We start from the raw sequence: 21,600 nt of genomic DNA on the forward strand, positions 1-21,600 counted from the left end.
ATATTTGATGGCAGAAAAACCGACTACTGATAACCAGCTTTCCCTGGTTTCTAATGAGCATTTGCATATGAATATTTATTCTAGATAATGTATGTTGGAGCTAATTTTGTGGAATTGGTGCATACTATAGATGTTTTTGAAAAGAGGAATCTAATTTTATAGAAATATTACTTGAATTTTACATCAAGAGGATTCTAATGAAAATAAGTACACAGATGAATTTATCCCATGACACCTACCAGGCGAAAGTTTTTAAAACTGGCACAACACAATGAAGGCTTTGCTGCAAGTCCTTTCACTTCCTCCCCTTTCTGAAACCCAGTTTTGTGCCAAAAAAATTATCACACTTTTTTTTTTACCATTATCCACCAATTAATGAGAAAATAAATTGTATCAGAAAATTATCAAAGGGGAGGGGGGAAATTTAGTGAAATTCTCATGGATAAGTTGCAGAGTTTTTGCTGCCCTTGCCTTCTTTTGAGGTTGGTGAGGGTGCATGTGAGCATCATTTCTATTATTCCACAGATCTTTTCATCAGTGATCTGCACTATGCAGCCTGGCAGGTGTCTGCCCTTAACAATTCAAGAAGGACACTGACAAACTGGAACGTGTCCAGAGGAGGGCAACCAAAATGGTCAAAGGCCTGGAAACGATGCCTTATGAGGAACGGCTAAGGGAGCTGGGCATGTTTAGCCTGGAGAAGAGGAGGTTAAGGGGTGATATGATAGCCATGTTCAAATATATAAAAGGATGTCACATAGAGGAGGGAGAAAGGTTGTTTTCTGCTGCTCCGGAGAAGCGGACACGGAGCAATGGATCCAAACTACAAGAAAGAAGATTCCACCTAAACATTAGGAAGAACTTCCTGACAGTAAGAGCTGTTCGACAGTGGAATTTGCTGCCAAGGAGTGTGGTGGAGTCTCCTACTTTGGAGGTCTTTAAGCAGAGGCTTGACAACCATATGTCAGGAGTGCTCTGATGGTGTTTCCTGCTTGGCAGGGGGTTGGACTCGATGGCCCTTGTGGTCTCTTCCAACTCTATGATTCTATGATTCTATGAAAAGCCCAGAGATAAATCCTTCATGAGATAAATCCTTCCATGGGTCTTTTTCAACAGAAGGAAGTGCAGGCAGCCAGACACTGCAAATTTGGTCACCTCGCAATGATACAGTAAAAGCTTAACATCCACCAACATTCTAAAGAAATTCTCAAGTGCCCCGATATTTAAGAAGAAAAATGGAAGCCTGTTTCACAAGGGAAAACTTTTGAGAAATTGGAGGGCAGATTTCAGCAGAGCTTTCTTGAACCCATCATATCATGGCTTAATAAGACAAGGTATGACCAAGAATTTAGCCTGTACACACAGCCACTTCTCCCTTCAAAGTGGAAGCCATCAAACCAGGAAGCTTCCCTGGTTGCTTCTCATTTCATCAGAACTGGTGCACTAAGGTTTGGAATACACCAGAATATTAAACCACAGTCCTAACTTGTTCAGCAGCTGACAAACATAGTGCTGGCTGACATTAATAAGCCACAGCTAATCCCATGCCACTTGCCTGCTTCCCTTTCTTCTCCTGTGGCACAGCCACAAGGAGATAAGAAGCTTTCACTTCTGGTTTTTTATTATTCTTTCCCCCCCCCTTTATTAACTGCAGCTTGTCATTTCTTCTGAACCTAACAAAGTGAAATAATCTTGGCATATTTCCAGCATTCTATAGTTAACTTCAAACAAGCTGGCTTGTTTCAACAAAGCATTCCTAAAATGAACTTCAGTTAATGTTAAACTGCAGTTAATTATTTAAAAAAATTAACAAATGTTTCCAATCACATGGCCATGCTGGATGACAGGCGCTCAAGGCCCACTGCTGCTCATTCTAACATTCCCCAACCATTCCCATCAGCCATCACCAGCATGGAGAATGTTTAAGGATTATGGAAGTTGTAGTCTAAAACATCTGGAAGGTTGGGGTAGTCTGCAATAAACTGTGATATATCATAATATTTGAAATGGCTGGTAGTTTCTCAGTTCATATCAAACTGTAAACTATGGTTAACTTAAGGCTTACTGGTTTGATTGCTTATAGCGCAAATGTAGAAGTGAAGAGGCTGTATCTGCTAACAAAAGGGTTACTCAGGTCTTGGCATAGTAAGCCTATATACTCACTTCTCAACATCTCAATTTTTATTAGAATGATTGTTGTCTGTCTCCGCATTGTATTCTCATCACATCACCAGTCTCCATCTGCTCAAGAGGAATGAATTAATTTTCAGGTGAGTAAACACACTAAGTAAGGACCTCAGTGCAACTCACTGATGTTGAGTGGTGAGCTAGTAATGTTTTTACACTGCTGCGTAATTTTTAGCAGCCATGATTGGGCAAAGAACTCCCATGTTCTCCAAGGGCATTTTTAATTCAGTCATTTTTAATCTCAGCTTATCGGTTCACAGAAAATGTGGTGTTACAAAGCTTTCCCCACCCACTTATTACAGTGATATCCACTTGATCATGAGAAAACAGAGGGAAACTTTTGAGAATAATGCTATCTGTAGCCTACAGTGCTTTGGCTGATATGTCAAGAAGCCACAGAACTCTCTACATTCTTCCTGCATCACAATGGCACAGCCTGAGAGGGAGGTGCCCAGAAGCAAAGTAGTGTTTACCATAATGAATCAAACTGGCTTTGAACAGTTGAAATCAGCCACTTGATGTTACTGTAATAAAGTTTCATTTTCTAAGGTTAACAGTCTCCAGATGCACAAATATTCCCTCTGGAGATTACTTTAAAACACCACCCAAAGATCAAATTCTGCTTAAGAAGCGGGATATTATGTTTTAGAAAATGCATACAGCGGGTGGAGCAAAATCACCAGCGGGTGGATAACATTTTTCTCAAAGCTTCCGTACCAGTCCATCCAAGGGTTTTTATATTTTACACTAGGGACAGAATGTGAGCTGAAAAGCATGGGCCCGGTGCAGACATGATGAAAGCTTGTCTAAAGAAACATGCTGTCATTAACAGAACAAATTATGTCTGCTTACAATGAAGAGTGGTTTAGGTCCATTTTCTTTTTCGCAGGCATCTTTTTAATCCATGGAAGCATACAATAAGAAATAAATTGAAGCAAGCTGGGAGGAGGGGAAGCAGCAATGTTCATCAGCCACCAGCGGGTTGTTTTAACAATTCAAATAGTCAAAGACATGCAGCTCTTAAGAGTGTGCTGTGGCTATGCATCATAATCAATACTGACTTCATTTGCATCTGTCCAGAGGCTGAATGGCCACCTATCAGGAATGCTGCAGCGGCAGGTTTCCTGCATCAGCATGGAATTGAACTAGATCATTCTTTTTCATTTCCCTTCCAATTTTGTGATTATGTGTCCTTTTGTCTGATCCTGCATCAAGTCAGTTGTTCCATATGTAGCCCTATGCAATCACAACCCCACGTTAACAAAATGTGAACTTTTTCTAAAAGTTAGATACTCTGAATGCATATGCCCCTACATAAGGCGATAAGAGTATAATGTACCTTCCATACAGACAGCTCACTGAAAATAAAACTAGCTACTTAAACCCATTGAACAGGTATTAAAAGGACTTTCTCTGCTTCCATGTCCTGTCATTGTTCCATTCTCCAACTATATCATCACATGCTGCAAAAGTTATTTAGCATAGGTGATTTATTTTCTACTACTGCAAGAAAAAACTGGGTTTTAAATCTGGTGTGTAAAATATGTAGCATTTTGCAGAGGATTACAGACAGTATGCAATTAGATTGCAACTGCATAAAACAGGAGATTCAGAGTTCTTAAACTTTTCAGATTACCACAAGATAAAAAGTAAAACTGGCAGAAATTAAACATAACTTTTACATGTCTTTGTGCATTCTTATTCGATTTCTGAAAGTTATAAGATATTAATGGCAGAAATCTCTCATGATGCATGTATAACCAAATGCTTAAGTGGCAATGCAGCATGGTCTATGCTGTCCTCAAAGAATGATTCCTGTACACACATACACTTAAGTCTTGGTTTCTTATTTTAAGTATTCTCTCTATTAAGCACTTAACCTGCACAAAGCCTTTTTTCTTTCTTTCAAAAACGCCACGCTACAACCTTTGGGCTAAGTGAATGGGACTCCTTCCTACTTCCAGAAAGGTTCAGGTTCCATCAGGGGTGGCAACCTGAGTAAAATATTTTTTTTTGGGGGGGGGAGGTAAGCCCTGTCCTGCATAATCAATCACAAGACACAGCACATGCACACCATTTGAATGGCAATGCTTATCAACTTTGGGGCCCCCACTCCCCTCAAATATTTTATGAGGGGGTGAAGGGACCTCTGCCACTAGAAGTTGGTTTCTATAGGTTCAATACCCCCTGTGGCCAAACATGCTAGCTAGCTACCACCCATTGGAAACCATCCCAGCAGATTTAAACCATACGTTTCCAAGATGCTCCTCACATTCTGGAGGGGTCGGAGCCTAATTGTGTAATGAAGTCTGGAGTGAAAATGGGAGAGAGGTTGATATTACAACCCTGTCTATTATGGTGGCATTTCTAGTACTTGACTTTCCACTTATCTTCCTCCACTTCAGTGGTTCTGAAACACATTAATTTCCAGAAAATTGTAGTGCCAGGGAGCCAGAGATGGCACTACAGAAACCTGCATGATGTGCCACCCCCATTGTTTTTGAATCCCTGAACAGGTAAGAAAAGCAGTCTCAGTTATGCCCATCACCCCCTAGGATGGGAAAAACGAACTACCACTACCATGAAGTAGCGTGCGGTAGGGAATCTCAGGAACATACCCTTCACAAAGGAATGCTGCTTTTGGGCTGAAAAGTGTTCCCTGGCCCTGAAGTAGAGAGACTATATGGTAGCACTTTCTTTTAAGTGAAGCTTTGTTTGTCTTCAACTCTGTTTCCCACTCTTTTGGGGTCAGAGGCTCTGCACATGCTACAACTGCATAACAAACTGTTCCCATCACTGCAGCTCCATGCTAGGAAAATCTTCAAGTTGTTGATTTCTATCCGTCATTAAATCTGTTGAAGTGCAGAAGCTCTCATGGGTTAAAAAAGGTGGAAACTGAAGTATGTTTTCATGAAAGGCCATGTCAAAAGGGACAGATTGTGGGATACAGTACTGGACACCAGGTTTAAACATCAAGGATTTAATTTAAAAGAGAAAGAAATGGACAATTACTTCCCTCCATTTTGCTTTTTCCGTGCGGTCATGGCTGGGCGGTGAGGGACACTGGGAGGTTAATGAAGGACAGAAGAGATTTAGGAAGGAAATTCTGGAACAGCTGAGAGAGTAGGAGGGCTGGGAGAAAATTCATCAAAGAAAAAAGGATAAGAACATTACAAAAGGGGATTTATTTCAGAGTCGTTTGGAAGGAAATTTCAGAGGGAATAAAAAGGGCATTTAAAAATAGCTTTCACTCCCAATATTAGAGAGTTTGGTAAATTCATCCTATGTCCCATGGCACCGGCTTGCCTAGCATTAACCTACCATTACCCTCATGCAATATTAATTTGTTATTATTCCCTGGTAAGCAAAATACTAGCCCAGTCATTTGTCTGATATTCATGGTATATTTTAGTGATGCTTCAATCCAACCCATTGAAACCTTTTCTATGAAAACAGTTATGTACTTAATTCGTTCCGGAGGTCCGTTCTTAACCTGAAACTGTTCTTAACCTGAAGCACCACTTTAGGTAATGGGGCCTCATGCTGCTGCTGCGCCGCCACCGCATGATTTCTGTTCTCATCCTGAAGCAAAGTTCTTAACTCAAGGTACTATTTCTGGGTCAGCGGAGTCTGTAACCTGAAGCGTATGTAACCTGAAGCATATGTAATCTGAGGTACCACTGTACACTGTAACTTCCATTAGCCATAGCTATCAAAGAACTTAGTAAAACAGTTTCACCTAAGACTGTCACAGCTTTGAGGTGGCATTCAATCACACACCAGCAATTTCAGGTTGAGAAATTATAGCTGATTGTGAGGTCTTGTTTTGTATGTATTTATTTAATTGCATTTAGAAATTGCTTCCAATAAAATACCTTGAAGCAATTTCACAATCAAAATGTCGGCAACAAAAACAATTGCGCAACTTTGTATATAAAAAGCAGCAAACCCACTTCCCCAGGAGATCAGACTTCTTGTGATAAAGAAAGTGACAGGAAAATGCACTGGGAAGTATGCGATAACATGTAACCTCCCAGCAAACAAATCAGAATTAATGCTCAATAAACAGGTTTGTGTGTAAGTGACCTGAATATTTCTTGGTGGTGATCTGGAGCTAAGCACTATACAGGCATGAAGGTGAAATGGATGCTCTGTGTCCGGGGCATAGAAGAATCTGCATGTACAGAACTATATAGTTACAGAATGCAGTTGGAGGATGTTCCCACATGGCAACATCTCTGAGCCTAGGAAGGGTAAAGCATCAGTAGAAAATCATCCTAACCTTTGCTCTCTGATCTGTTAATGTGTAGAGAGTTTATGTGTGAAAGAGCATTCTGTCATGAGGTCTTTCACCTGGCCTTCAAAGTGATATGGTCCCAATCGCTCTTCTAAATATGTAGGCCAGCACTACTTCTTCTTTTTAAGAGAGAATAAAGTCAAGGGACAGGGCTTATTAAAGAGTGGAGGCAGAAAGGAGACCTTCATAGAAACAGAAAACATTAGGTGATGTCTCCTCTACAGATCTAGAATATGTTTTGCAGAAGAAATTAAAGGGAAGCATGCAAAACTAATACAACAGGGTGGTGCAATCCAGACAGAGGGAGCGATATGGAAGACATGGAGATTTTGGCATGTAAGCTTTTGTTGAGTAGAGGAAGCAAGAACTAAAACCTCATGGGTGGAAACAATATACTCTTTTGAGCACAATGATGGAGAGTGCAAGGGGAAATTATACCAAAAGGAAGATGGAGTCAATAGAGAAGAAAGGGGGAGGGGAGAGGAAAAAGAAGCATAATGTGATCATAGTGATGGGAAGGGAAGCAAAAGCTACCCTCTTGCCCTACACAGGTTGTAAAATGGAGAGAGAGGATTATTTAAGGCACACTTATTTAGACTAGGAAAGAGATACCAGTATTAACCCAGTCATTGTCATAACAATTTCCCCCTCACCTCCTGGCAACTTTCATATATGGCAGAGGATCACTCCAGCACTGTGTCCTATTAGTAACTCAGACTCAGGCTGCGTCTCAGTGATGGAACTTCCCAGACAAGACTGGAAAGGTTCCCTTTCTGAAATTCTAGAGAGTTGTTGCCAGTCAGTGTAGGCAATACTAAGCTTGATGGACCAATGGTGTGAATCAGTATACCATAGTTTCCTGTATTCCTAGCAACTTGCACTGGAGTGGCCAGAGAGAGAGCAAAGGGGAGTACCACTCACAGACAACTGAAAATCCACAATACGCCAGTAACATGTATGGAATTTACACAAGTCTTTAATATTCCCCCCTCCCCAGAAATCTCAGTCAATAAAACCTATTGTACACAACCCATAATGTTCCAGAACACATAACAACAATGTAAATTAAGTTCACCACATTGATTTCATTTTAAATCAGAACAACATGGTTATAGTGGAAGCGGATGAAGAAAGATGTGTACAAAGTCCTTAATTGGTTACTGAGGTTGTTGTTTTTATATAGCCTTCTACTGAAATCTGCTCTCAGATAATGTGTTGCATTGCAAAGATGAATCCTAGACAGTTTCCCAAATCTGTTTACAAGCTTGCGGTACTGAACAGATGCACACTCTCAACAGATGTTAGCATTCAGAATCCAGGCATGGCAGCTTCTTTAAAACAGAGCAATGTTGATTTGATAACTAAATCTCACTTAACCCAAAATGCATGCACCTTCAGTTTTTGAGCCTGAACTCTCAGAGGAATGTTGCAGGCTAGGCTTCCACAAAAGTGCAGTACCCAGCTTGTACATGGGTTGGCAAGAAGTGAAGATGGGAGCATCTTATTCATATATTGGATGCACTGAAACAATATGTCTGGTATGGTAGGGAAACACCTGTATGGTCCAAGGAAGACCTAAACAATTGAAAACTGAACCTAGGGCAAGTTCTTCTCAGTCTCAGATCAAGTGGATTCACCTAACAGCTAACTATTAGCTAAGGTCTCCACTCTTCTACTAGGAGTAACATAGATCCTACAAGGTTATTTGAACCACTTTGAGGGTTGTTGTTTTTTTACAGTCAAGTGGTATATAAATTTTATGAAACAGTAGAATAAAATAAAAATTATTGCCCAAGTAGAAGGACACTTAAGGCACCCCAAGCCACAGGTATTTGTGAGCAATAGGCATGTTGAATTGGTACACCCAGCATCTACATTTGAACTACTTTGCCCCAGGTATCTCTGCTGATCTCTGTTCCTCTAAATAAGCTTATAGGATCAACATGGATGACCCACCAGCAGCAGTGACATATATTAACTACCCTTGTAGCAAGCTCCCATGCTGTGATGAGCCTCTGCTATGACATACTTGCTGTTCAACTTTCTGTGTTGGTACCTAGAAAAACCTTTAGAATTAAGAAGTAAGCCAAAGTGTACTTGACTGAATGGAAGGAAGGATGTCAGAGGAAGTGCTTGCTGCTTTATCAGCTCCAGAGTAGTAAGAAAATATGGAATAGTGGCATTGCCCATCTTCATTATTTCATACTGTCTTAATGAACCAGGACTGTTAGAACATCATGTCCTATCTTTAGGTCAGGCATTAACAGACCGTGATTAAAAGACCAACAATGACTTAAATGGCCTTTTTAGACTCTCAAATAATATACTAACTGAAGCCTCAGTGGTACATGAAGGAATACAAAATCCATTATCTTCCAGAATGTGACTATACAAAGGACAATGCCTGATTGTCACTGTGTAGCTCTGAACACGTAAAAGTGAGATGTCTGGGGTTTAGGTTAAACCAGTCTTGAAATCTGCTCAACTGAATCAATTCACCCATCATTTTAAATTTAGAGTGAGATGTCCTAGGCTTGTTGACAGGTTTGCTCTCTCGACAGGTACAGCATGTGTTCATGATTCTTGCTTAATTTCCCCTCTAAAGAATAATTTGAAGTGCAAGAAGTTGTGGGTGGGATGGGAAAAAAGGAGGGAGTCTGTCTTCTCTGCAGAAAAACAACAACACACAATTATCCAACTTCTTTAAATGCTCAAACAGATGACAAGTGAGCAAGCTCTCAGTGCCGCTTGCAAGTTCCAGATTTTAAACAACACACTCTCTTTTACAGTCAGTAATAGATCCCCAAGCTTCCATAGAGCAGGAAAGGGAGTCAGGAAAAATAAACCCTACAAACACACATGCACGCACACATTATTTTTTTTATCTCTTTGAACTCAGAGGATAGACTCTCACTCATAAAGTTCTTCTGAGATAAATGGGTTGTTATTGGAATACAAACTAGGGTCGCAGAGTAGGGAGCATGAATGTTTATGTGCACTTGAGTTCTTTGATGAGTGCCAATCATTTCTGCAGTTTGTTCGCCACCTACGTGCTCTCACACATGCAACACAGACACGTACACACCCCTAATCTGCTCTCCTCCAGAAAAACAGAAAGGCTTAAAATGGGCACATCCTTAACCCTCAAAATAGTGGCTCAGTGTATAGGCACATTCATATCCCAGTGAGAACAATAGAAAATACATGTGATAAGATGAAGATCTGATAGCTTGGGTGTGGTTTGTTTATTTGTGGCAATTCCTCCCCCCCCCAAGTGCTATTCAAATCTCCTGGGTGAACATCAATATGACAGCACTGACAACCAATTAATCATGAAAATCATCATGCCACACAAGCAGTCCTGGCGCTGGTTTTTAATTGAAGACTGACACCCACTCACACCCACAAACTCCCACATACACACAAGGTTTTTGTTGAGTAAAATAGTATTCTAAGGCTGTGGTTCTAAATGTACAAATGTATGTATGCTTCACTGTCCAAAGATGTGGTGATGGAACTACCTTAGCTTATTTTTACAAAAGGAATCAGAAAAACAGGGATGGTCCTATCACTGCCGACTAAGCCATGATGGAGAAATGAAATCCTCATGTTCTGTGGCAGGGTAGCTCTGAAAACCAGACACTAGAGACAAAACTATTAGTACTATTCATCACATTTCTTAGTTGCCTTTCTAAAATAAAAAAGACCCAATGCAACTTACAGAACTATAAAATATAAGAGTTTAAACAATAAAATAGCAATCAATCTATGTAATACTAAAAGCATACACACCATAAAAAAGTTAAAAGAAAAACTGGCAGAATATATAATTAACCAAAAACAAACAGAAAAATAATAAGTAAAAAAAACCCCAGCCCATTACATGCCATCAAATGGCCAGAAGCAGAAGAAAGTTTTAACCTGACACCCAAAATTTAGTGCAACCTTTTGATACCTTTGCACTCTGCTACTAGGCTTTCCGGGGACGCGGGTGGCGCTGTGGGTAAAAGCCTCAGCGCCTAGGGCTTGCCGATCGAAAGGTCGGCGGTTCGAATCCCCGCGGCGGGGTGCGCTCCCGCTGCTCGGTCCCAGCGCCTGCCAACCTAGCAGTTCGAAAGCACCCCCGGGTGCAAGTAGATAAATAGGTACCGCTTACCAGCGGGAAGGTAAACGGCGTTCCGTGTGCTGCGCTGGCTCGCCAGATGCAGCTTTGTCACGCTGGCCACGTGACCCGGAAGTGTCTCCGGACAGCGCTGGCCCCCGGCCTATAGATGTGAGATGGGCGCACAAACCCCAGAGTCTGTCAAGACTGGCCCGTTCGGGCAGGGGTACCTTTACCTTTACTAGGCTTTCCAGAAGAATCTGGTAGATCAGTGTTAGCAACAGGTTACTGGACCAGCTGGACCTTTAGTCTGATCCAGCAAAAGTCCTCTTTTGCTTTTCTGTAAAGATCCTTTTTAGAAAGTTTCCACCTCCGTTTACACTGTACTTTCAACGTAACATCTTAATAGGGAACCACTTCATCACCCTTGTGGAGAGGTTCTAAATGCATGTAAAACTTGCCCATTTGACCAGAGGCAAGACCCAAGTCTCCACTTTGCTCAGTTCAATGGAAGCATGAACTGAGGACATATTTTACTTGGGATAACCTGAAAAGTTGTCTTCTTAAGTACAATATTTGAGAAACCATGATGTGAGAGATTGCCCACAACATTTTGTTAACAGTGTACATTGTACAGCTCTTCTTTTCTTGCACTTCAGGACACGTAGAACCTCAGACTGTTTCACTTTCAACCTTGACCTGAACTGCTTTCAGCAGCAGTAGCAACGGCCCATGGTACTGGCTGCGAATTGTAAGCGTACTAAGAAAGGATTTACTTTAATAGGCACAGCAGGCTTGCATGACTTTCTCTTCTACAGAAGTGTAGTGCCAGAGAAACAATTCTGAACAAATTTACACACTTATTCTAGCAGAGAAATGATAATTTATGCCTGGCAAGGGTATAACTCTCCCAGTGCATTACAAGGGCCTCAGAGTCATACCTTTAGTCAGCTGCTCGACACCAGTAATAAAGGCTGCTTGGAAATAATATTACAGAATCATCTTGAAAGCAAGAGCTGTGAAAAATGTATCTGAATTTAGCAAGCTAGGAAGCCCAAGTGGACACTCAGAGAATAATCCATATGCCTACACTTAGCAATCCACCCACAACCCAGTCCCTTAGATAGGGCAATGCAGACTCAAATGACACATTTATTGCAGTTTCATTCTCCACCATGCCTGCCCATGTATCATCTCCACAGCAGCAGTTCTGTTAATTGAGACCAGCTGCTTCAATTCTGAATTATTCTCTCTAGAAATATTGATAGTATTACGTTATGATTAGAAAGCACTTTACCAAATGCCTCTCAATTCTGCACTGCTCAAATGAAGAGCAGCTGCAGAAAAAAGGGGCCAGTTCCATGAATATACAAAATAAAAAAGCTTTAGCCGCAAAAAATAAACTGAACTAAACTGGGTAGGAGAGTGAGAAAAAAAAGAGGTAAATACAGTCAGAGACAACCAAATGCAACGAAAATCAAGCACTTGCCTCAGTCATTTTGCCTGTAAATACAGTGGTGCCTCGCAAGACGAAATTAATCCGTTCTGCGAGTCTCTTCGTCTTGCGGTTTTTCCGTCTTGCGAAGCACGGCTATTAACGGCTTAGCGGCTATTAAAGGCTTAGCGGCTTTAAGAAAAAGGAAACAAACTCGCAAGAACTCGCAAGACGAAACGTCTTGTGAAGCAAGCCCAAAGGGAAATTTGTCTTGCGGAACGACTCAAAAAACGGAAAACTCTTTCGTCTTGCGCGTTTTTCGTCTTGCGAGGCATTCGTCTTGCGAGGTACCATTGTACGGTTCCTAACAAGAGTTTAATATATTTATTAATATGTAAATTAATGGTTTACATATTTTCACTAGTGTATCAGTGAACATAAAATATTGGACTCCATGAGTAAGTTGACATTTGGGAAAGACAAAAACTCTCCACTAATCTGCTGCCTGGACTGGACATCAGGGGCTGTAAGGATGCAACATGCTTATAAAGACCATTATAAAGGAAAGGATATTTCTTAAAACCCATGCAATAACCAAATTGTTCCTAAATTCATCTAGAAGTAGAATAGTTATTTTCTTTCTAACAGAAGTTTGTTAGGGATGAAGAATTTAAATTTTAAAAGCACAAACAGAAAAGAAGCACACATTCTGGTAAAGACAGACTAGTGGTATCATCAAAAGTATTCCATTAACAATAATTCTATTAAATTTATCTTCCAGCCATCCCTGATATACACTCTTAATATTGTTAGAAATAGGGAATGAAACAGCCTTTCTCAGTCTCATTAAGCCTGAACAGGTCTCTCACTGATGCAAAATCTAGTTTCAGAGCATTCCTATGCCAATAGTGAGCCCAGAAGACTCAGCCACCTATAATGAGGGAAATTCCAACTTCAAAGAACAAAGGTTCTCCACAGAAATAATCACAGCCCAGGACCAGATGCTCACATCTGTCAGAATAATGCAACTAGAACAGCCCCATTCTTGTGGTGTAACTTAGATCAACCCAACCTAGACATTAACTGCATTACATTAAATTACTTTGCCACTACTGGACATTAATTTTTGTTCTTAATTAAAGCACATGCACACACACCCCTCTTTAATTCCAGTCTCCCCACCCCCAGTCCTGAATTAATAATATTATGCAAAACACAACCCTAGCACTGACAGGGATGTTTGTTAAACATAATTAAAGATATTAATTTTGCATGGAAGAGAAACCACTGAGCCAAAAACTTTTCTCCCTCTTTTTTCCAGATCTCCCATTAGAAAATTACCTTCATTAGCACTGACTCGCTGAGCTTCTCTCTGTTGACAATTTTTATAGCAACTTTTTGACATGTTACACAGTGAATCCCCAACTTCACAAGCCCTGCAAAAAGAAACAGAGAGAGAGAGATGGTTAGCGGCATACTCAGTTAACATGCTATGCTGGCATTTTACTCAACCATCTTGGATATTTATATATACTTTTCATGCTGTTGGTCCCTCTTTTTTACAGATGTGAATAGCAAACACATTTAAAACAGGTCCTGCAGAACAGACATATCCAAGCATCATTCTTGGAATTTCTCATGTCTTAATCAATAGTGGGCTAAAAAAAAAGGTTAGTCTTTTCCCATTCCCTCCTGATCTGCTGCTAGATCCACCAGAAGACTAGCTTGTTTAAATTATTTGAATTTAAATATTTTTCTTGACTTATTCCAAAAACTTGCAGCAAGTAACAATGTTAAAATATCATACTAAAACCCAAAATGTCTTACAGTTGATCCTATGTATCTTTATTTGACAATAAGTCCCACTGAGTTCAATGCAGCATTCTTTAAAAGCCTGCCCAATGCATACAGCATCCAACTGTAGGGATGACAGATAAGTTTCATTCCCGTATCTGAATTCTAGCTCCTCATGTCACCAGTAGCACCTCTTCTAAGCACTACAATCTTACTTCACACCAGATGCTGTGGTGCCTCAAATGAAGGTTGGACACTAAAAGGCTACCTGCTACCTGAATGATTTAAATGTCTGGAAAGGGTCCCTTTTTACATTCAAGTTCTCCTTTATCTCAGTTTTGAAAGGTTCACATCATTCTACGAGCAAAATCGCCTAACTATCATTCATAGCTCATGAAGCAAAGCACTGCCTTGACTTCCAATGTTTACCCCTTGAAGCTTCCAAATGTTTTGTGGATTATTTCAGCAGAACTATCTAGCACAGCCACATTATTCAGAAACCAGGATATGGAGAAAGTGTTTAAGGTTACAAAGCACCAATCTATATTACTACTTTCCTTCCTGAACTACTCAATTGGATTGCTGTTCCCTTAAGTCACAGAATCAGAATTTAAACTTAGCTGCTCACAAATCAAGATGGATAGCTCTTTCTTGGGCTCCTCTTAAATATATATATATATATGTAAAGTTACAACTGTCTTGTCTCACCGCATGTATATCCCCAAAAGGCACACCAGGTTCCTGGAGCATCACAACACTATGAAACAGTCATCTTGTATATGCCAGAGTCTAAGGGCATCAAAGAAAAGCAGCCTGACAGGGAATATCACTGTACTATTATATATTTTTTAAAAACATTATAAATAGAATATTCTCATTAACCATCAATTTGTCAGACATGCAAAACAGACAGGCACAAACCAAACATGGTGGTGGTGGGGGGATATTTATTACTTACTACCAAAGAGCTGCTTAGCTGCAGCTGTGCAAGCAATGTCTGGGTTTGCATTCATTCCAAGCTAGCAACACAGAGCTGGCTAGTTCTGATCTACCCCCAACTGGGCAATTTCCCAACCCAGAGCCCTTACAAGTTGAAGACTGGTGAAGGGTTGGGTCAGCTTTCCTTAGACACTAGTGCCTGAAAAGCCTTTACAGTGGCACTCTGCAGAACAGTCAATGATTTCATACTGCCTGAAAAGGCAGGGCTGGAGGCAGCATGCATTGAATACCAGTCACTGGGAATCACAACTGGGAAGAGTGTTGTTGTGCTCATGTCCTGCTTGCAGGCTTCCCATAGCTATCTGGTTGGCCACTGTAGGAAGGGAATGCTGGACTGATTCAGTAGGGATCCTCTGATCTTATTTTGTTCACTACAGCCAGGGAAAATGCTGCTGGCACAGGAATGGCCATGGTAGCTTCTTAGTGCTCTGCTTGTGGTGACACAGGAACTGTCAGTTGTGCTTTTGCCCCAAAATCAGATCATGCACATTGGATCAGCCTGTAAAACAGATGCTTAGAAAGAGAGATAATTCCAGGCATTTTGATGCCCTGTAGAATAGCTTATTATTCTCTCTCTTCTGCCCTCCAACAAAATATACTTTGGATTAAGCAATTTGCTCATGCCCCTAAAAAAGCTTAATTTCTTGTTTCCCATACTTCTTGAGGGATGAGTCTTCTTTAAAATTTAAGCATTTAAAAAAAGAAATAGAATGTTCCTCTTTTCTTTTTTTGTTTTGGTGCTGGATCACATCTCCAATATAAGTATCAGCCTCCATGTAATTCCTAACTATCGAATCGAATAAGGATATATGTACACAACAACTGACTAGAAAAATTGGAACTGTTGAATTTTTGCCTGGTCATTCACCTCACACTGTAGTGTAAAATACTAATTTCTGGAAAGAACATTCTTACACTGACTCACTCAAGCAATTCTCCGTCACATAGTAATTAATTAAAACTGTATGAAGTGAGTGATTCAGACAGCTATGTTCACTGAAAGTCCACCTGGATATTTACTACACTTGTTGCTGTTTTGCATTTCTGCCTGAAGATTTACTACATTGTTCATACTGACAGCAACAGACATCTGGATTCTATGATCTACTGAATTTTTTGTGGTTTTGTCTGGCAATCCTTTACTGTCCAGTCCTAATAAAGCAGAGCCCGTAGGTAAGTCAGAGAGGTTGTAGATCTAGGAAGCAATCTGGGACAGAGAAAGAGGACAGGTAGGAAACAGACAATTGTGGTTCAAACGTCTAATTAGGATTCCGGAGAACAAGGGGGACTGGTGGGAGGTTGTTCAGGACCATGGACAGAGCCAAGAGAGCACATTATTTGTAAAAAGAAAGCTCAGACTCAACTAAGCCCTTTTATCCTCCCTGAGCCTGACTAAATCTCTAAGTCTTTACACGCCTGCTGAAGAGTGTAGAGCCTTAAAGGCAGCCCTCTTGCTCAAGCCTAGGACACCATCATCTCTTCATGAGTACATGGCAAGTGCAAAGCTGTCTCTGATGTTTCAGTTTGATGGAGTATGATGCATTTAGAGGCGTATATGCTAGCCAAGTGGGCTTAGGGGTTGCAGTCTATGGGGATCCAGGCTGTAGGGCATCTCAAGCTTAGGGGTTTCTGGTTCAGTGGTGGGGCTGAGGCTTCCTGCCTCCTGAAACAGCACCCCCCCTCACACTCTGTCTGAATCCAGACCATTGCTGGATTTTGGTGGCATGACACTTAACACTGCTGCCAGCTCTCTCAGTTCCACAACTACTATGATTTCAGTGCACTGCATAAGATGCCTATACTCTTCAGTTAGATAGGGAGTCATTGTAATAATACATACTACAGAGCGAAAGGTCTAGAGTGCAGTAGTACATGACCATTGAAGTTTATCAGCTTGAGATTGCGTCCTATCTAGAATTTCCTTTGTCCAGTAAATCTGGACATGTATGTAGCAGATTTTATCACAAAAGATTTTATCTAACCAAACCAATGAATGTGATAGCCTTGTGGCATTCTTGAATTTCTGAAATGCTTTCAAATCTTGACAACAATTTTTCCTGGCAAAGATGGTTGAAAACATAACTTCTCCTTGCTTCTGTAGCTAAAGTGTGTAAGCTGCTACAGCTTAGCCATTTTCAATACAATTTTTCTTAACTTTGCCCAGTTTGTATACCGTACCAGGGAGATTCTCAACACCAGACTGAATACTGATAGGTTGTATTAGGAGGGGGGTTGTTGGATTGTTTTTGTTTTATTATGTATTTGGTCTTCTCAATTTGTATTTTTATGTTGTGAACCACCTTGTGATCTTCGGATGAAGGGCAGTAAACAATTTTAATAAGTAATAATAATAATAATAATAATAATAACAATAATAATAAGTAATTCTTATGAGTAGAATTTTTTATGGTTTATCTCCTCCCTTTCCTTCCTCTGCATGCCTTCCAAGACCACCCCTCCCTCCATTTGTCTCCAACTGCCCCTGTGCATTTTACTCTTGCTTTTCTAATTATAGTATTTGTGGGAGCACTTGGCAATGTACCACCCCTTGAACATAGCCAGTAACCAGGATAAATGCCCCATTGGTCCACTGAATGGGTGGAATTTTCACACAAAGCTAAAAGCCTTGTAGAGATTATACACTCATCAGTGGAAAGCTCAGGCCCTGGTGCCAAAATGCAGCCTTCCAACCTTCTCTATTTGGCCCTCAGGACTCTATCAAAGCCATGCCTTCTCTCCAGTACACATACCTTCCTTCCAGGTCACAATGGGGTGACTTCCCTGGTGGGGTGAAGGCACAGCAATAGCCTCCCAGAAGCAGTACTGCTGCCACTTAGCAGAATATTGAGAGGGGGCAGTGAGCCAAGAGAGGGGCTGTGGTGTACGGATGGAGCTAATCAAGCGTCCCTCTGGTACTCAAGCACAGATCTGCTTTGCTGCTGCCTCACTGTGTGTGTGTGTGTGGCCCTTAGGCTGATAAAAATTCTTCACCCCTGCAATGGCTTGCTTGCACACAAGCTCGGCTTAACATGCAGTCCTGGCCTACAAAGAGAAGGGGACTCTCAGTCTTTGCCTCCGTCAGTCTTGCAAATCTGTTCAACAATTCCAGCTCCTCATCAAAGCCAATATAAAGAATGAGAAGTTTATATTTTGTAAGAAAATTAGTAACAGAACACAAGGTCTTTGATCTAGTTCTCTCTGATAAAGCACCTTTCATGTTATCTCAAAGTTCCCCACCTACCACACACACACACACACACACAGTACAAATCCTATAAATCACACTGTAAAAGCACATGAACAGTGGGGGGGGGGATTACAATGAAGAACAATTATACTTTGTTTTGTAACCAATTTCTTCTTTTTAGCTGGAACAGGTACACCTTCCCCTGAAGTGCCTACGCACGCAATGCATGTTTTCTGTTGAGGAATCATTCTAAAGGCAATTCACTTGACTAGATTTCCATTCCACGTGGTCTGGGAACTGAAAACACTAGTTCTGAAGTTTCCACTGCTGTAACCATACAGAGATGCTACTGGTAGGTGCTCTAACTCATGATAAGCACACTACGGTAGCGACTCAACAGCCGCTGCCTCTTTTTTAAGATAAGGCATCCAAACACAAGGGTTCAAGGAAAGGACTAAGAGCAGCTAATACTGTTGATATTGTAAAAATCTAGTAAGAGAAGGCTTGGGAAACCCATGAAAGCTGTTCCTAGTTTACAAATGAATAATATTATTAAATGCCGCTTGTTTGGGAAATAAAATAAATATTAAGCAAGTGTGGATTGTTATTCAGCCATACCAAAATCACCTTCCTGGTGCTCTCTCTTTCTTTCTTGTGTTTACAAGTTGTTTTTCATCTCATCCCCCACATACCCAGGAGCTCTGCTGCATAGATATCCAGTGGCTGGGAGACAGAATGCCACAGATCCTGCTATGCCAACATTAGACTATTCCACAACTTTCCTTTGATCTCAACCACTAAGCTTCACTAGGAGCCCTCTAATTTCAGGCCAGGGAAGAAAAGCGGGGCACAGGGAGGGGAGCTAACACCGTCTTTTCATTTATAATTAAAAGCCATGAACTGAAAACTGATGAAAGCTCACTGCTCTTTTCTGCCAAAAGAAAGCAAGAAACCCCAAGATGATACAAAGAAAAGACTGACATGAGTACAAGAATAGCAGGAAGAAGCTTCTCTGTGCTGCATATTCTAATGCTTCACTGATGAATTCTACAGAGGCTAAGTAAACTTCCCAATACAGAGACATTTAAAGAGAAATAGGCCACTGTTTGGAGAGTGTGTATCCAAGAGACTAGAAGCCTGCTCTTCTGCACATTTACTCATGGGTTTGCTCTGAAGTAAGTGTGCTTAGAATCATATATTTTATTATATTTACTCCCTAAATCAGGAATGGCTAACCTGTGTTTTTGGAATTCAATTCCCATCAGCCCCAGTCAGCATTGTAAGGGATGATGGGAGTCCAGAAAGATTTGAGAGCCAGAGGTGAGCCTCAACTGCCCTAAAAAATGTGATGAAACACATTCCAGCCTTCTCCTTTTTAGGAGGTCATTGAATCTAATCCCACACCTTAGAGCTAAATTTTTAAAGCTGAATTGCAATCAAACAATGGGTTGGATCCAGACTACATCAGTTGAACTTAAGTCCCATTGAATAAATAAAGCAAGTTAGTCATGACTTTAGGCTCACTGAGTGGAATTCAAAGTGGCATTAAGGAGATCATTGTATCAGCAAAAAACATTTCTACCTGCCTAATAGAATGATCTCCCCTCCCCTCCCCCAATGTGCTGTTCTGGGAGTTCTCTTGACCCTCCAGAATGGATTTGGCAGAGGTCGGTGGGGGGAGGAAATGGGGAACTTTTGATCATGGAACCAGGCACACTAATTTAAATCAGAACTAAATCAAACTAACACAGCCTGGAATCAACCCAACAACTGCATTTTATTCCTAGCTAATCTCTTATCAATCATACCAATAAGCATATAGATTTCACTCCCCCCCACCAATTGACCAGGTGTCCCATCTGCACCAAGGCCAACTGGAGTTTCACAAAAACAAATTTTACATTGACTATCTAGGTAACATCTTACTTGATTGGCCCAGAACAGCTGCTTGATAGGCATGTGGTAGTTACATGACTGTCTCTAGAAACAAGCTGTTTTACAGAAGCTTATGTACAATTACCAAGCAGCAAAGGCAAGGATGTTAAGTAGTAGGACAAGTTACAGATGGCTGAAATAAGCCTTCTTTCGCTACAGGGAACACTTTCTGAAAATTTGGTCACTCCAGATTTGTGCTAACAAGGAGCAGAATTTCAGTACTTAATGACTTAAAGACTCTCATGCTGTAAAATAAGGATAATAATATTTACTTACCTGCCTCACAGGGATTCTAGGAGGATTAATTGATTAATCCTTATAAGAACTTTGCAGAATGAATATTAAAATTTGATGCAAACGCTAAACAATATTACTTGCAATATTGTCAGTGGAATATAATTTAGAGAAGAAATATTCTGGATCCATAGTACACTTTTGTTCACCCTCTGTCCTTCTTTGGGATACATTTCCTCCTGTTTTCTTACCTAAAGTTACCATAGGCATGAGAAGAAGCTAGTTTATGGAAAGCAGTAATTACTTTTAAATACTTCTGTCCTCCCACTGAGTCAATGTTTATTTATTTAGAGCAACTGTTATCTCAAATTATTGCCCATAAGATTACAGCCTGGTATCAAGTGATACCCAAAATATACGCTGTCAGTTTCTAATTGCACATAAGGAGGGGCTGAATTCCTTTAAATCTAAATAGAAGAGGATACAACTACTCCACTCTTTAATGAGGTAATTTTAACCATCGGCTCTTCAATGCTGACATGGTATCAGAAGGCTGTTCTGGAGAAATTTTGCAATAAATTGCTTTTAAGCTGAAGCCACTATAATTACAGTTGCATCTAAGCCAGTGTTTGGGAGCTCTGCTGGAATTCTGCTTGGATGCCAAAATTCACACTCTGGCTTAGACAAAGGCAATAGATTAATAGAGCTAGAAGGATCAAGGGCCCTTCAGTTAATTCACCACGGCCTTACTTCAAGGCAGGGACACTCTTATGCCAAGCCTCCCCTCCTCACATCACCGAAAACAGAATCACAGGGTAACTCAATCTTCGATTCACACTACTTGGCTAAGAGCAAGATGAGAGCTTCAGAGACACAATCGGAATTAGGCCAAAACAGCCTCACATAAAAGCCAAACTGATAATATCAAAGTTCTCATATGCTAGTATCTGAGAATCTATAACAGTCCTTCACACTTGCCTCCCGTAAAGAATTCCAACCAGGACGGGAAGAAGGTTGGTGGCTGTTGAGGATCAGGACAGCTACTGTGGCCAAAATAGAACATTTTCAGCTTCTGCAACAGTAAACCTCACCTGGTGGAGGAGGGATTTATTTAATCTTCAGGCATCTTTATAGGCCTGGGAACTTCTGTGTGGCATTTGTGAGTATGACAGTGTCCTTAGACACTGGGAGGGGAGTTGCTTGCTTTTAATTTGTTTTGAGGTATAAAGGTGTTTTGCATGTTCGGGGGGGGGGGCTTCTGAGTATCTCCAGTTTTTCCTCTGTGAAATGGGCATTTTGCGATATCCACCACAGTTTCTTAGATTTCCAAAAGTGCCCTCATGCCCAAGAAATCTGGAGACCTCTGTCATTTCATCTTCACACATTTCATTCCTGACAATGTGCACCCTATTTTTTGCAATATCGCAATG

At 40.8% G+C, this 21,600-nt stretch overlaps 1 protein-coding gene across 15 annotated transcripts in view; it reads right to left on the reverse strand.

Moving 5' to 3' along the window:
• BRSK2 (BR serine/threonine kinase 2) overlaps positions 1 to 21,600 on the reverse strand; it is a 400,801-nt gene that overhangs the window by 180,183 nt on the left and 199,018 nt on the right. For all 15 annotated transcript variants that reach the window (XM_082193170.1, XM_082193163.1, XM_082193174.1 and 12 more), the window contains exon 2: positions 13,363 to 13,457. In XM_082193170.1, coding sequence (XP_082049296.1) covers positions 13,363 to 13,457 — 95 coding nt within the window. The remainder of the gene's footprint in view (positions 1 to 13,362; positions 13,458 to 21,600) is intronic.

The sequence above is a fragment of the Podarcis vaucheri genome (assembly GCF_965113315.1).
Source record: "Podarcis vaucheri genome assembly, chromosome: 1".
NCBI lineage: Eukaryota > Metazoa > Chordata > Lepidosauria > Squamata > Lacertidae > Podarcis > Podarcis vaucheri.